Raw genomic sequence first — 12,179 nt, forward strand, 5'->3', positions numbered from 1 at the left:
GTTAGCCTTGAAAAGGAAAGTTTCGTAACATTCCTATGTTACACTGAAGAGTTGAGACGCTCATGGGAGCCCTGACACTCCTGTGTATTCATCCTTAAGAAGCAGCCCACAGCCAAGCAGCCACATTGCTTGTCATTGCCTCTAGTGCTGGTCAGTGACAGGCCGCATTAGAAGGAACGCACTGGTCACAAAACAGACTTTAGGTAAAGAGATATGAAAGCGTGTTTTAAAATATAACTATGATGGACTTCCTCTGGTATGCATATTACTGCCTAAATGCAAGGGCATGAGCTCTGGTGTACTGTAGCTGGCCTTTTCTTCTTCCCTGCACGTTCCTGATTTGTTATGAGGTTGAGGCCTTAAGTGCATTTCACATCTTAACATCTGGCTTTGTTACATCCCCCCGTCCATTATTTCCTCTTACAGAAAGACTGAAGCACTCTTCATCACACATTTGCCTCCCAGTGCTCCCCCTCCTTGGCCTACTGGGAGATGAGCTCGTCGGTTTTTAAACCATAAAAGCTATTACAGCAGCAGCATCTCAGTTTGTTAATAGGAAAACAGGCTTCAGTGCATCACCTGCTCTGGTACAGCGGTGCTTCATTTAACCAAACTAAAGATTACCCTTTCTGGGATTACTCTAGATTTGCTTCTAAGAAGTAAATGACTGTTATTATGGGATTGATCTTTAAGGTCCCTTCTAACCCAAGCCGTTATATGAGTTATCTTGAGAAACATCCTATACTGGATATATGGTGTGAAATAAGGTTGTCTGAGGCTTAGATGGAGGGCAGCAGAACTGAATGTCCAAGGATAGATGCTGGTGACAAATTTGGAAGAACGACCATTTCCTTTTCTTTGGCCATTTAGCTTTGCTGCTCAGCTGCCTCAGTCTTAATTTTGAGCCACATCCAATCTGTAAATGAGGCAGGTGAAATCATAGCAAAACAGTCACCTTCTGTTCCATCATATAACAGTTTGTCCTGTATTTCCTATTACAGACTGCTCTGCAACTTTTCCTTCCTTTAAGTCTACTTTCGGGCCCTGCTGTTCTGTTCCTTTTTGTGTTGTTCAACACGTGTGCCCTTGTTTCTTCTGTGGTATTTATCTTTCCTATCACTTGCATAAATATACTTGTTTTTTTGCCCTTGCTTTTTCTTTCTCTGTGCAGGTCCTGCCCCCTTCCTTCTCATCCTGTTAGCATACTGTCTTCCTATCCGACCATCTCCTCTCCCAGTGGAGCAGTCTGTTCTCTTGTTCCCTGCCTTGGCGGATAGATGAAGGCTGCCAGCTCTAGAACCAAGAATGCAGACATGCAGGAATTGAAGGAAATGTTTTTTCCTCCCCATGAAGATAACCGGCTTTGTTTAAAGATTAAAAAGAATGGATATTGAAATAAGTAAAAATCTCTGCAGTTAAGAAAATCCATTTTCTTTAGCACTTTGCTTCTTAATCTGTTTTTCCCATTGATAGGATAAGTAAGTTTATAAAAGGAGGGCAGTGTTTCATTATAGAGATAAGGAATGAGGCACAAGCAGACAGGATGGTTTGTGCTGCAGGGCTCTGGCAGAGCTGCTAACACTTTGAAGTCTATACTATACACTAACACTGTGCTTTCCACAGGTCCAGCTTCCTTTCCAACTACAGTGGCTTTGTGTTGTGCTTCACCCTGTGACACATTTGCTTCTCTTTTTTGATGCTAGAATTTAACTTGCTGTAATCCTAATTCATCAGTGTGAGGAAGCGCAGGAGAGTTTATGGAGAGAACATGAGTAGTGTTGTACACCAGCTGTTTTTGAAGTCTTCTACACTTTGTACTGAAAGCACCATTCATTAGTTAGGTGCTGAAAGGATTTGGTAATGAAAGCTCTAAGTACTGTGCTTCAGGAGGGATGGATGGCCAACACCAGTTTGAGTTGTGCTCTGCCACAGCTTCTAGCAAGTAGCAACTAGCAAGTGACTGGTTTTAGCTTTAGACCTTCCCCTGCATAGATGGATCTTAACACGAGATGAATCCCAACAGCTGCAGAGGGCTCAGTTTGTCACAGTTTTTCCTAAGTCCCTACTGACAGTCTTAAGGGCTACAGAGCCTCATTCAAGTAGTCAGGATAATGCTAACCTCTTGTGGCGGTGTGACTAAACAGAAATATTGCCCATAGAAACCATTGTGGTTTTAGTTCTCCTTCCTCTTTTCCTCTGCCCCAGTTGCACCTTCCTCGCGTGCGCTGACTTTTCCCTGTGTTGCCTGCCAGCCTTACGTGCTGCACTGCTTCCATGAGAGCCAAGTGCCCGTTAGCAGTGGGTTGAGACCTCAGCACCCAGAGCTGAGCGTTGTGCCTCTCCAGTCTGAAGGAATGACCTGCACTTGATGGGTTTCACTTAGATGATAGCAGCCACCTTCACGTAGTAAGAACAAAGGCAGCACTGTTGGTTTCTCCATAATTACATTGCACCTGTCATTACGCAGGAAGCCCTGCCCTGTCTTCAGAAATGACATCATTAAACCTGTATAGTTCAGCTGGGTGAGTCAGTCTCATTCCTGCTCATGAAGCATACACCCATTGTCAGTTGTAATTTCACCTCACTGGGGCCAGCAGTAGCAATGCCAGTAGTAGGAGGTCCGTTACTTATAACCACTCTGCAATATTCACTGCATCTCATTTTTGGGAGATGCTTTAAGAAGTTTTGAAGAAAGAAGACTTGGATTTTTTCCTTCAAGAGGGATCAGGTGTCAGTGTGAAGTTGGGTAAACAAAGGGCTTGGTTATTTCACCTCCTTGTGTCCCAGAAAAATCTCAGTTGCATCAACAGGTCTGTTCATTTCTCTAGTAATTAAGAACGTACTTCTTACACTGGTAATATTCGGCTGTATTCTAATTAGACCAAATTCTCAATAGAGAAGTTTGACTGAACAGTCACATTGGACGTGACTAATAGAAGGACGTACCAGCCTGGATTACTCAGTCCTCTTGAGGGCTCTCTGATGTATTTGGTTTTAGCAATTTGATGTTTGCCATTAATCAGTTTTTCCAGCTTCAGAACCTGAGGTGTGACCCTACACGTTTAAATTAATGGTCTTGCTAGCAGGAAGAAGTGTCAGACCCCATGTGGGTCTCTGGTGGGTGTTTGTGAGGCTCTAATCTCTGTATTTCATTGCTGGATTTGTGTGCCGTGTTCCTTGTGGCTGTTTTATTTGGTCTTTATGGGTGTTTCCTTGTCTTGGGTCTGTGTTCTTAATGAAAGCATAACCTTAAGGGGCCATTGCCCCAGAATCTCTGCTGATCCTTCCTGCAGGAGCTTCAGCATCCTTGCTGAGAGGATTCTGTTTCTCCATTTTCAGAGGCAACATCAGGCAGCTGAGTTTAGAGGTTTGCTATGCTTTTAGTTACTCAGATGTTAGATGTGGAATAGGTTTGCTTCGAAGAGGCTCAAGAGGGAGTGTGATTTTGAGAGGAGCAGTTGCAGCACTGCCTGTTGCTTTGGAATTTCAGATTTGAAGACGGCACCTGGTGTGCTGCTGTCAGCCCAGTGCTGAGCCCTGATCCCAGAGGAAGCACTTGGGGTGGCTGGTTCTTGGAGGGATACAATGTAGCCCTGTGTAACCCAAGCAGTCAGCTGTCCTGACAACCGGGCCAGCAACAACTGGGAATGCTTTTCTGTGGAGTGGGAGGAAGAAGGAATGAGGTGGAACTCTGTCAAATTTGAAGATCATCTCAATTTAAGATGCTGAAGGAATCTTTCTTGGGCTCTGGCAGCAGGAGGTGTGGGGGCACTGGGTGAGGTTCCCTTCTGGATGGCACGGCTACACCTTGGTCTCGATCTTGATTTACATCTCCTAAAACATCTCCCAGATGAAGCAGCAGTTACACGTATCCTCCTCAGAGCTATGAGGCACAACTGGCAGAGACCTTGCTGTGAAACAGAGCGCAGCTGAAGTTCAGTAAGCAGAGGTCTTATTTTCTGCCTCAGGTGAAGCTGTGGGTGGGTGCTGGGTAGGGGTAACCGCTGCTCTGCAGAGCGAGAGGAAACGGGATGCTGAGCCAGCAGCAGTGCCGGTCTCCCACTGGGAAATCCCGGCCCTTTCCTTCTTCCTTCCTCCCTCAGAATATATATAGTACACAGAGTAAATGAAGCGTTTGGAGAGGTGTCACCCAGAGGCCAGAGGAGGCATATTCAGGTCACCCATTATCTGCAGTATTCTTCCTAGATCCAGCTGTGCACTCTTTCACTGCTCTTTCAGTTCAGCATTTTCCCTTACAATGTCTTCTCATGCTTCTCACCACAAGATAGCAGTATTTGGTAACCAAACCCAACCATACAGCATACTTAAGCACCAGTTATATGTCTTGCTGGAATGCATTCATGTTTTTGTTATATGAAGAAGGGTGAGGAATGCAGCTACTGGAGAGTTGAGTAAGGAGACTTTTTTGTTCCTAACTTTTGTTTGCCCGAGCTGTTCTTTTCATGTAAAAGCTACTATCAGACTGACAAATGGTGTGAAGAGGAAGGAATCCAAAGAAAGCAAGATAGCAAAGTTGCTAATAGTATTAAATAGCTAAAAGTCAACAGAGAAAAAAGCCAATTGAAAGACTGCAGGTTGAAGAAATGGTACAGCATTCAGCCTAAGTGTGGATGTTGTTGCACAGGAGAATGACCCCAACTTTGCAGGTGGGACATCGAGCTCTGAGCTGTGTACAACAGGAGAAATGGATCTGTGAGCTGTAACAAGGGCGTACCACGGCAACAGTTATCCATTACAAACCTGTGTAGTTATCCTTCATCGTGATATTTTACTCTTTGCAGTTAACAGCCTTCGTAAGGAAGCTGACTGTTTTATCAATATGCCTGCAATTCAAACTGTGACTTCTTGTAGCTTTGATTGCTTTTAGATTATGAGTACAGGACTTGTTCAGCCTTCCTGTCTTTGAAGGACTCTTTCCCTTCAAAGCTGCATTAATTCTTCCTGATTCCAGAACGACTCTTCAGAAAGCGTAATTTCAGTGAGTGCATTCTTGTTTTTAATACTAGGTCTGGATACACGAGGGCTAAACACCACTGTTAGTCCATCTTAAAAAACAAATGTATGGCACAGCCTGAGACTGACAAGCTGTCTGCCCCAAGTAGGAATCGTGGGGGTTTGTGTTACCCCAGTTATTTGGCAGCTGTTGGGAGCGGCCCTGCTGAATGGAGCCCCTTGTCTGCTCAGCAGAGCCAATTACAAGTGTCTGGGTTTAGCCAAGGGGAAGTGGAATAGCAGCCAGTTGCTAAGTTTAGGTTGATGGACGTGTTTCTCTGACTTCACCACCCGTGCTTATTCACACTGCCCCACACAGCAGTGGGTCGGGACTGAGAAGGAGCAGGGCAGCTTGGGCTTCCTCAGACAAGGCTCAGCTCCACGTGAAGGGCTGCAGTCAGGACAGCGTGCCATTTTGAGCACGCATAGGACAGGCTTCTCTTGGATATAAGGAAGCACTGGCTCATTTTCTGAGGCCCATGTATTTCGTGGAAGTGAGATCATAAGTATTGAGTTAAATATATACTATTTTACAAAGGGAAACTTTTCTTCATCCAAGGGAAGAAAATGGCTGTGGACAATTGCTTGAGCAGCATCTCAGTGGCTGACAATTAAGGCTGACAGCTCCGTGATTTAGTTTTAGCTTGAGAACTTTGTTTAAACCAGAAGCACTGTGTAGCTTTGGCAGTTGCTGCATATTCACAGTGGGTGGATAGAACTGAGCAATCACATCTGCGCTAACAAGCATTCCGGGATTGTATAAAAGAATTAAACTCATGTACTGGAAACTGAAGCTCTATCAGCTCACCTGGGGAGCTCCACCCTCCGAACATCTTCCAGAAGGTAAGCAGTGCCAGCTGCACAAGGTGCTTGCCAAAACAGCCACTTGGGCTCAGGTCCTGACATTGGCTCAGACTGATGCTGTAGATTGTCATTTTGACTCCTGAGATTGCAGGTCAGTAAGTTAGACTCTACCCTCTCCTTCTAAGCTTTCCCTGTAACTGGAAAGGCTAAAAATAAATCTCAGAAAGCTGGCTGAGAAGTAGATCAATGCAATCATTGTTCCAGGTGCTGAGCGTAAGGAGAGATCCTAACACTGCAGTGCTTCTTATTGGAAGTCATTATGTCACTTGGAAAGTAGCTTGGACATTTATGTCGTATTGACTCCAAGGGCTGATCAGTTGCTGCTTTACATCTGCAAAATGAACCTCTCAGCAGCTAGGCTATGTCAGTGTAGGTATTTCTGGCTTGCTTAGGGGTTTTCAAGTAGTCTTTTTGTAGAAGGACTCTTACTTCAAATGCTTGTCTTAACACTGGGTGAGTAAATAGCAATCCATTTGATCTGTATAGAAGTAGATAGTATCTCAGCTTTGATCTAGCCAGAATTAATGACTCCTCAGGAATTCCATGGACGTGTTATTCGCATTAAGCTGTTTCTCCCCCAGAGTGCTGCTTGAATAAACCTAGATGACTTGCTGTAAGCATAACGTTTGGCCAGCCCACCTTTCCTGTAGGGCTGGGTGACCTAATCTTTACTCCTTATACTGGAGAGCTTTACTGGAACTCACCACGACTTGAGGAAGAATGTTAAACAGTCTTTGGATCTACATGTGTGCGGTTTCCCAGTTATCTCCGCTGGTGTCCCTTCATAGCACTCCTTTTCCTAAATCTGCCCTTGTGGGAGTAAGTTGTAGTCTACTGTAGGCAGAATTCAGAGGAACAAAAATTGGACCATCATCATCACCTCTGTACTCGACGGAAGGAGGTATGTAATATAGAGCACCTCAAGCTGGTGGTCTCTCTGCTTCTTTCTGGATACCAGTGTTGCTTAAGCTTGATTTACTTCATTCTGAATTCTGTATCAGAATGACGTTTCTTTACCAGGAAGAAGCTGCAAGTAGGGAAGTTCTTCAGTGGGTGATACCGAGGGCAGTGGTGTGCTGTGAGTCACTGGCAGCAAGGAGATGTGCTGATGGACACCACCGAGGTCGATCTGTCTGTCAGTCTGACCAGGTATTGCCTTCACTTGGCTTTCCATCTCAAACCAGCTCAAAAACATGTCTTCTGTGCCACTACCCACTGCTTTCACTGTGAAATGAATGCGGGGGAGCATCTCATGCAGCTCTTTGCCACGTTTAGAATAAATCTCTTCTTAAAAGGTGAGCTGTATGGAGAGCTTTTGAAGTCTCCAATACCAGAGATCAGTTGTTAACCTTTTCCTGTGTCAGATGCATTCTGATACCTGAGGGAAGAAGGCGCACCAGCTTGGCTTGCAACATGTTTTTATGATGCAGACTCCTCACGATGCAATGTTGTGGGAGGAGGCATGAGAGTCAGCGACATTCTGTCTCTCCCAGCCTGAGACCATAAATAGAAACCTATTCCTTGCCCATCCCAACTGCCTGGCTTGGAGCTGTATTTCTTGGCATTATTCAATGGGTTGTTTACGGTACTTAAACCTCACACCACTGTGGGAGGCCCAGAGACTAATTATGGATCTGTGTTCAGCTCAAACAAACCACATTTTTAAGAGCCTGCTTGCTTGCAGGAGAGGAACACCTGGGAATAACATCGAGTTGGGCTGCCTGTATTTTACCAAGGCCATATGTGAGCTGTCCAAAGCCTTTTCAGCTAATGTTTTTTATGGCTGCACACATGTCAGCAGAAAGACTAGGTGGTCCATCGAGGTAAGGCCTCAAGTCTGTTACTAGGGTAGAAAGTTCATAGGCTTGCTTCTGTGCTACTGAGTTATTAGACAGCAGCTACTTGGCCTGGCCAGCATTGGTTTTCTTCTTAGGATGGATGGAGTACTATTGCTTAGTAGGAAAGTGCTCAGATTTGGTTTTAGAAACAGAGCTGCTCTAGAGATTGATATTGTTCTAAACCCTCTTGCTGCTCTGTTATCAGTTTTGTGTCCTCATCTTCGTTAATGCAGAAGGCCTCCCTCTAACAAGCTGGTTGAAGCTCCTCAAGCCCAGCATGTGAAGCGATGCAATGGAAAATGGCAGTTATACCAGAAACCATTCATTACTTGACAGTCCAGTTCCTGTCGTCCAGGCTGACTAATGCTTCCTCTTTGTTACTCTCTTAGTCTTACCAGCAAGGGTATGAACTGAGACTGGGTAAAATAATAGCATGGGTTGATATTTGGTTTGGAAACCATAAGTGGAAATAAAGTGAAAGATGTGGGTGCATTGGGATCTTGGTGGCCTTCTGTTCAGGTGTCCTCTTGCAAAACAAAGAAGGGAAACCCAGGACACCCACAGTGTGCTTCTTGGTATTCAATGATAGTGTTGAGGTGACGCTGTCCTGAAGCTCTTTGCCTCTCTTCCTTCCTACAAACAAGGCATGTTGGCCTGCTGCTGGCAGCACTAAACCCTTCAGGGCTGCATTGCTACTTGCACTTTTGTTTGGTTAGGAGGCGCTGATAGCCTGGCGGTTCCAGATGTAGCAAGTTTTAGAAGCTGCTGGTGCTGCTCATTTCAAAGTAGAGCAGCCAGCAAGATTTCCTTACGTTTCATTTTCTCATTGCCAGAAAAACTAAAGCAATGCCTCAAAAGGGGGGATGTAAGTGGCAGAGGAAGGTTAACCATGCTCAGGAAAACAGCTTTGAAGGGCACCACAGGGAATAGCCCGAGGAGCTGGGAAGAGCTGCTCTGCCTTAAAGCTTGCTGCTTCTGTCAAACAAGCTGAGTGCACCAGAATTTGTGTCTTACATTGTGCGCCTACTGCGAGGGGAATAGGAACAGGGTGTTTGCTGTGGATGCAGATGTCAAAGTGACAGCCTACACGCTACAATAACTACCCAGCAACATCAGTTTGAAAGAAATGATGCTCATACCAAAGTTAGAAAGAAGCCCGTTCTCATTCTGCCTGGGTGCACATGCCAGGCCTTTACAAACCCACCTGCTGTGCAGGGATGCTGGTGCCCTGCCCACCCCAGTGCTGGCTGCTTGCTGACTGCCCTGAGCTCACCTACAGACCTGCTGGCCATCACAGCTCAGAGAACAGCACACAGTGCCTGCGTTTCCATGCTGCGTTTGTAACTCAGATTCATTTTCCCCTAATTCTTCCTTGTTCCAGAGATATCACTTACACATCTGTCCTGTTTTAACAACGAGGCAATTAACTATTTCACTTGTTAAACTATTGCTGCTGATCCTTGCTGAGCAATAAATTAATACATAGCTTCCCATTTCCAAATACCATTTCAGACCCACCTGAAAAACTTATTTGCTGCAGTTATTTGCTCTGCAATTCTTTGTGTGTTAATAAATGCACTATTTCACATACCAGCATAAATAAGAGCTTTCGGAGCACACAAGAGAGAGAAAACAAACTGCAGAAGGAAGATCAAACAGGAAAATGATGCCCTGGGGGTTCAGAGGTAAAGGCAGCTCAACCTTTAGCTGCTGGATCCACAGCAGCAGGATCCACAGAGCTTTGCTTTGGGGGAGAAGGAAAGGATATCCCTCGGTTGTCAGGAGAACCTTTGGAAGCCAACTGTATGTAGGTGTTCTAATGTATTCTGTCTGGCTGTTGTTTCCACGTGTATTAGAGGTGGTGGAGGAGCTCATGATACAGCTCACACAAGGGGAAGTAACTCTTTGTACAGCCTACATCCTTTCTGTAGTGACTTTTCACACCCACAGCCTTACAAAACACACATACTTCTAACAAGCCCGACTGCTCATTTCTTACCTTCAGTCTGAGCTGTGCACTCATCACACGAAGCAGCTGCCTTCCCCTCAGAGCTTCTGGCTGTAGAAACGCTGCTCTTGGCTGGTGAGCTGCAGCAGCTTCCACCCCTTTACAAGAGGCCAAAGCACTTGCTGCCCTTCCTCTGTTGCCTTTCATACCCTTCTGCAGGCCCACCAGGTGTGGCACTGCCACAGTGATTGCTTGTTCTTTAACCCTTCCTCCTCTGCATTAGAAAGAGCCTGTTCTGCTGGCAGCCCTAGGGACCGCTGGGGCTCCTGAGGGCAGATCTCGTTGGTGACAGGTAGTTTGGTGGTGCCCTTTCAGAGAGCTGGCCTGAACCCTGCTAGGTGTGCAGCTGTGCAGCTCAGACCGGGCATGCTGTGTTGCATCTGCTTTCTCTTTCTCTGTGTAATGTTCAACAGCATTTTCTCTTTCAGTGCTCAAACATCTGCTAGGCTTAACATTTTCACTCGCATCCCTTCCAAGTAGTTCATGTGAATGGTGCTCCTGCACTGGCACGGATGTGAAGTGGGAGAATGAATCAATCCGGGCGGTCCCCTTAACGAAGGATCTGTTTGGCAATTGGCACAAAGGGATTTCTCCAAGGAAACGGTTTGTTTTCTTCCCGACGCTTTGCTGCTCACGTCAAAATCGCTTCACCTCGCAATCCAGCCTCCCCAGCCCTGGTTTGTTCAGAGCTGCCTGGGAAGCTCCACCCTTCCTAACCGAGCGCCCGCAGCCCCCTCGCTCCTCCTCCACCCTATAGGCTGTGCTTGTTTTCCCATTGGCCTCCAGTACTGTCCGCACGTGGTGGCAGCCCGGTGCTTCTCGCTGCAGTTAGTTGGCCTTCTGCTGGCTGCGCAGCACGGCATGATTGTGGGCACGGTCCTGTTCCAGCCCAGCAGCTATGGCAAAGAGAACAAGCTGCTCTGCTGCCTTAGCAATGATGCCTCTGAGCCTGCTGGGTCGAGCTTCACAGGTAGGATGCTTAGGGAGACTGCAGTTCTGTTCCTGTAGCGCCTGTTGGCCTAAAGGAGGGTGTGGGTCCTCTCAGCTCTTTGTCTTGTGTGGGAGCAGGACTGAGATTGCCTGCTTTTATTCAGGATTATCAAAATGCTGTTTGTACAAGCGTGCATCAGCACCTGATGCGGTTCTGCTGCTGAAGGTGAGGTGTGTGCTGGGTTCTAGCGCTGCTCTTGAACTGAAGAGATCCATAACTGGAGCCTCAGTGGCACAGGGTGGGAGGCAGAAAATCCTTACGTGGTGGCTGAATAGGAAAATGTTCATGTCCGGAGGGAAGCAAAGTGTGTTGTGGGAATAGAGGAGAGGAAGGAGGTGGCTGAAGCATAACCTTGCTTGTAGACTAAACGATGATGTAAGTTTTCAATTGTATAGGAAATGAAAGCAATAATGTGATTTGTGGTTAGGCTTTGAGCTGATGTCAGAGAGAACTTCCCAGGTCACTTCCTCGCCCTTGGCTCGCAGCTTGTTCAGTGTGAGGTGTTTCCTTTGTGCTGTGATTTGGCTGTCTCAGCTTCCTTACTGAGCTCTTTGGGATTACTGTATTGAACTCGGCTTTCTGATCCTTGCACGTGGGATGGCATGGATCCCACTCCATATTGAGCACCATAGATTTAGGAACCACTGGTGTTTTCTGTTGCCACTTGAGCTGTTCCTGATGCATAATAGCTGCACGTGCACAAACCCAGCCCTAGAAATCAGCAGCCATGTGCTGGCAGCACAGCATTATTACTCTTTATCTGACAGGCTGGGATGTTGGTAACTGCAGGTGATAGTTAAGAACAAGAAGCATAGGAATACTGCATCTGCAGAGAACGAAGCCATACTTTGGTAGCTGTGGCTCTGTCACTTCTCTTGCTGAAGGAACCTCGATCGGGTGCCACTTTGGCGTGACTGGGAAGCCAGTTATTTGAGCAGTGGGATTACCAGAAATGGAGGCAAAAGCCACTTAGCTGTGTGTTTGAGAGCAAACAAACCACCCTCAGTCATTTCCTTTCCCACGTACGTATAACAAAGCTAAAAAAAAATGGAACAAGGGTTCTGGGAAACCCCCTACACTGAAGCTTTCCAGGCTCGAGCTCCATCACTTGACACAGATTCAGCACGTGTTTGCCTGCTACTTGGCATAGGCCTCTTCCTGTTCTGTCTCTCTGACTTCCCAGCTCTGCCGTCTGTGTTGCTCTCGAGCTCTTTGTTCTCTCCATGTACCATGCAGGCTGGCTCTTGCTCACGTATGTGTGTGGGAGCCTGGTGGGGTTGCTGTGTGTGTGTGTGTTCTCCTGCAGCACTCTGCTTCTATACATCCTGCACCTGACTCCTCAGACCCTCAGCAACAGGCCAGGTCTGTTTATGGGATGGTTTCACGAGCAGATTCAACGAGAGGCACTGGGAGCACGTGGTGGGACAGGAACATCCCTCAGCTGTGCTTTCAGAAGCATTACTCC

General features: G+C 46.5%; 1 protein-coding gene across 2 annotated transcripts in view; it reads left to right on the forward strand.

Annotated features, from left to right (window-relative positions):
* The window catches only part of ABL2 (ABL proto-oncogene 2, non-receptor tyrosine kinase), a 35,222-nt gene that overhangs the window by 8,380 nt on the left and 14,663 nt on the right, over nt 1-12,179 (forward strand). The window contains exon 1 of one of the 2 annotated variants that reach the window (XM_072343885.1): nt 10,531-10,693. The exons of the other annotated variant lie outside the window; for it this stretch is intronic. Within the exon in view, the coding sequence (XP_072199986.1) occupies nt 10,585-10,693 (109 nt within the window). The 5' untranslated portion in view covers nt 10,531-10,584. Of the gene's footprint in view, nt 1-10,530; nt 10,694-12,179 lie in introns of those variants that run through there. 2 annotated transcript variants of the gene reach the window in all.

The sequence above is a fragment of the Excalfactoria chinensis genome, chromosome 8 (genome assembly GCF_039878825.1).
Source record: "Excalfactoria chinensis isolate bCotChi1 chromosome 8, bCotChi1.hap2, whole genome shotgun sequence".
In the NCBI taxonomy this organism is placed as follows: domain Eukaryota; kingdom Metazoa; phylum Chordata; class Aves; order Galliformes; family Phasianidae; genus Excalfactoria; species Excalfactoria chinensis.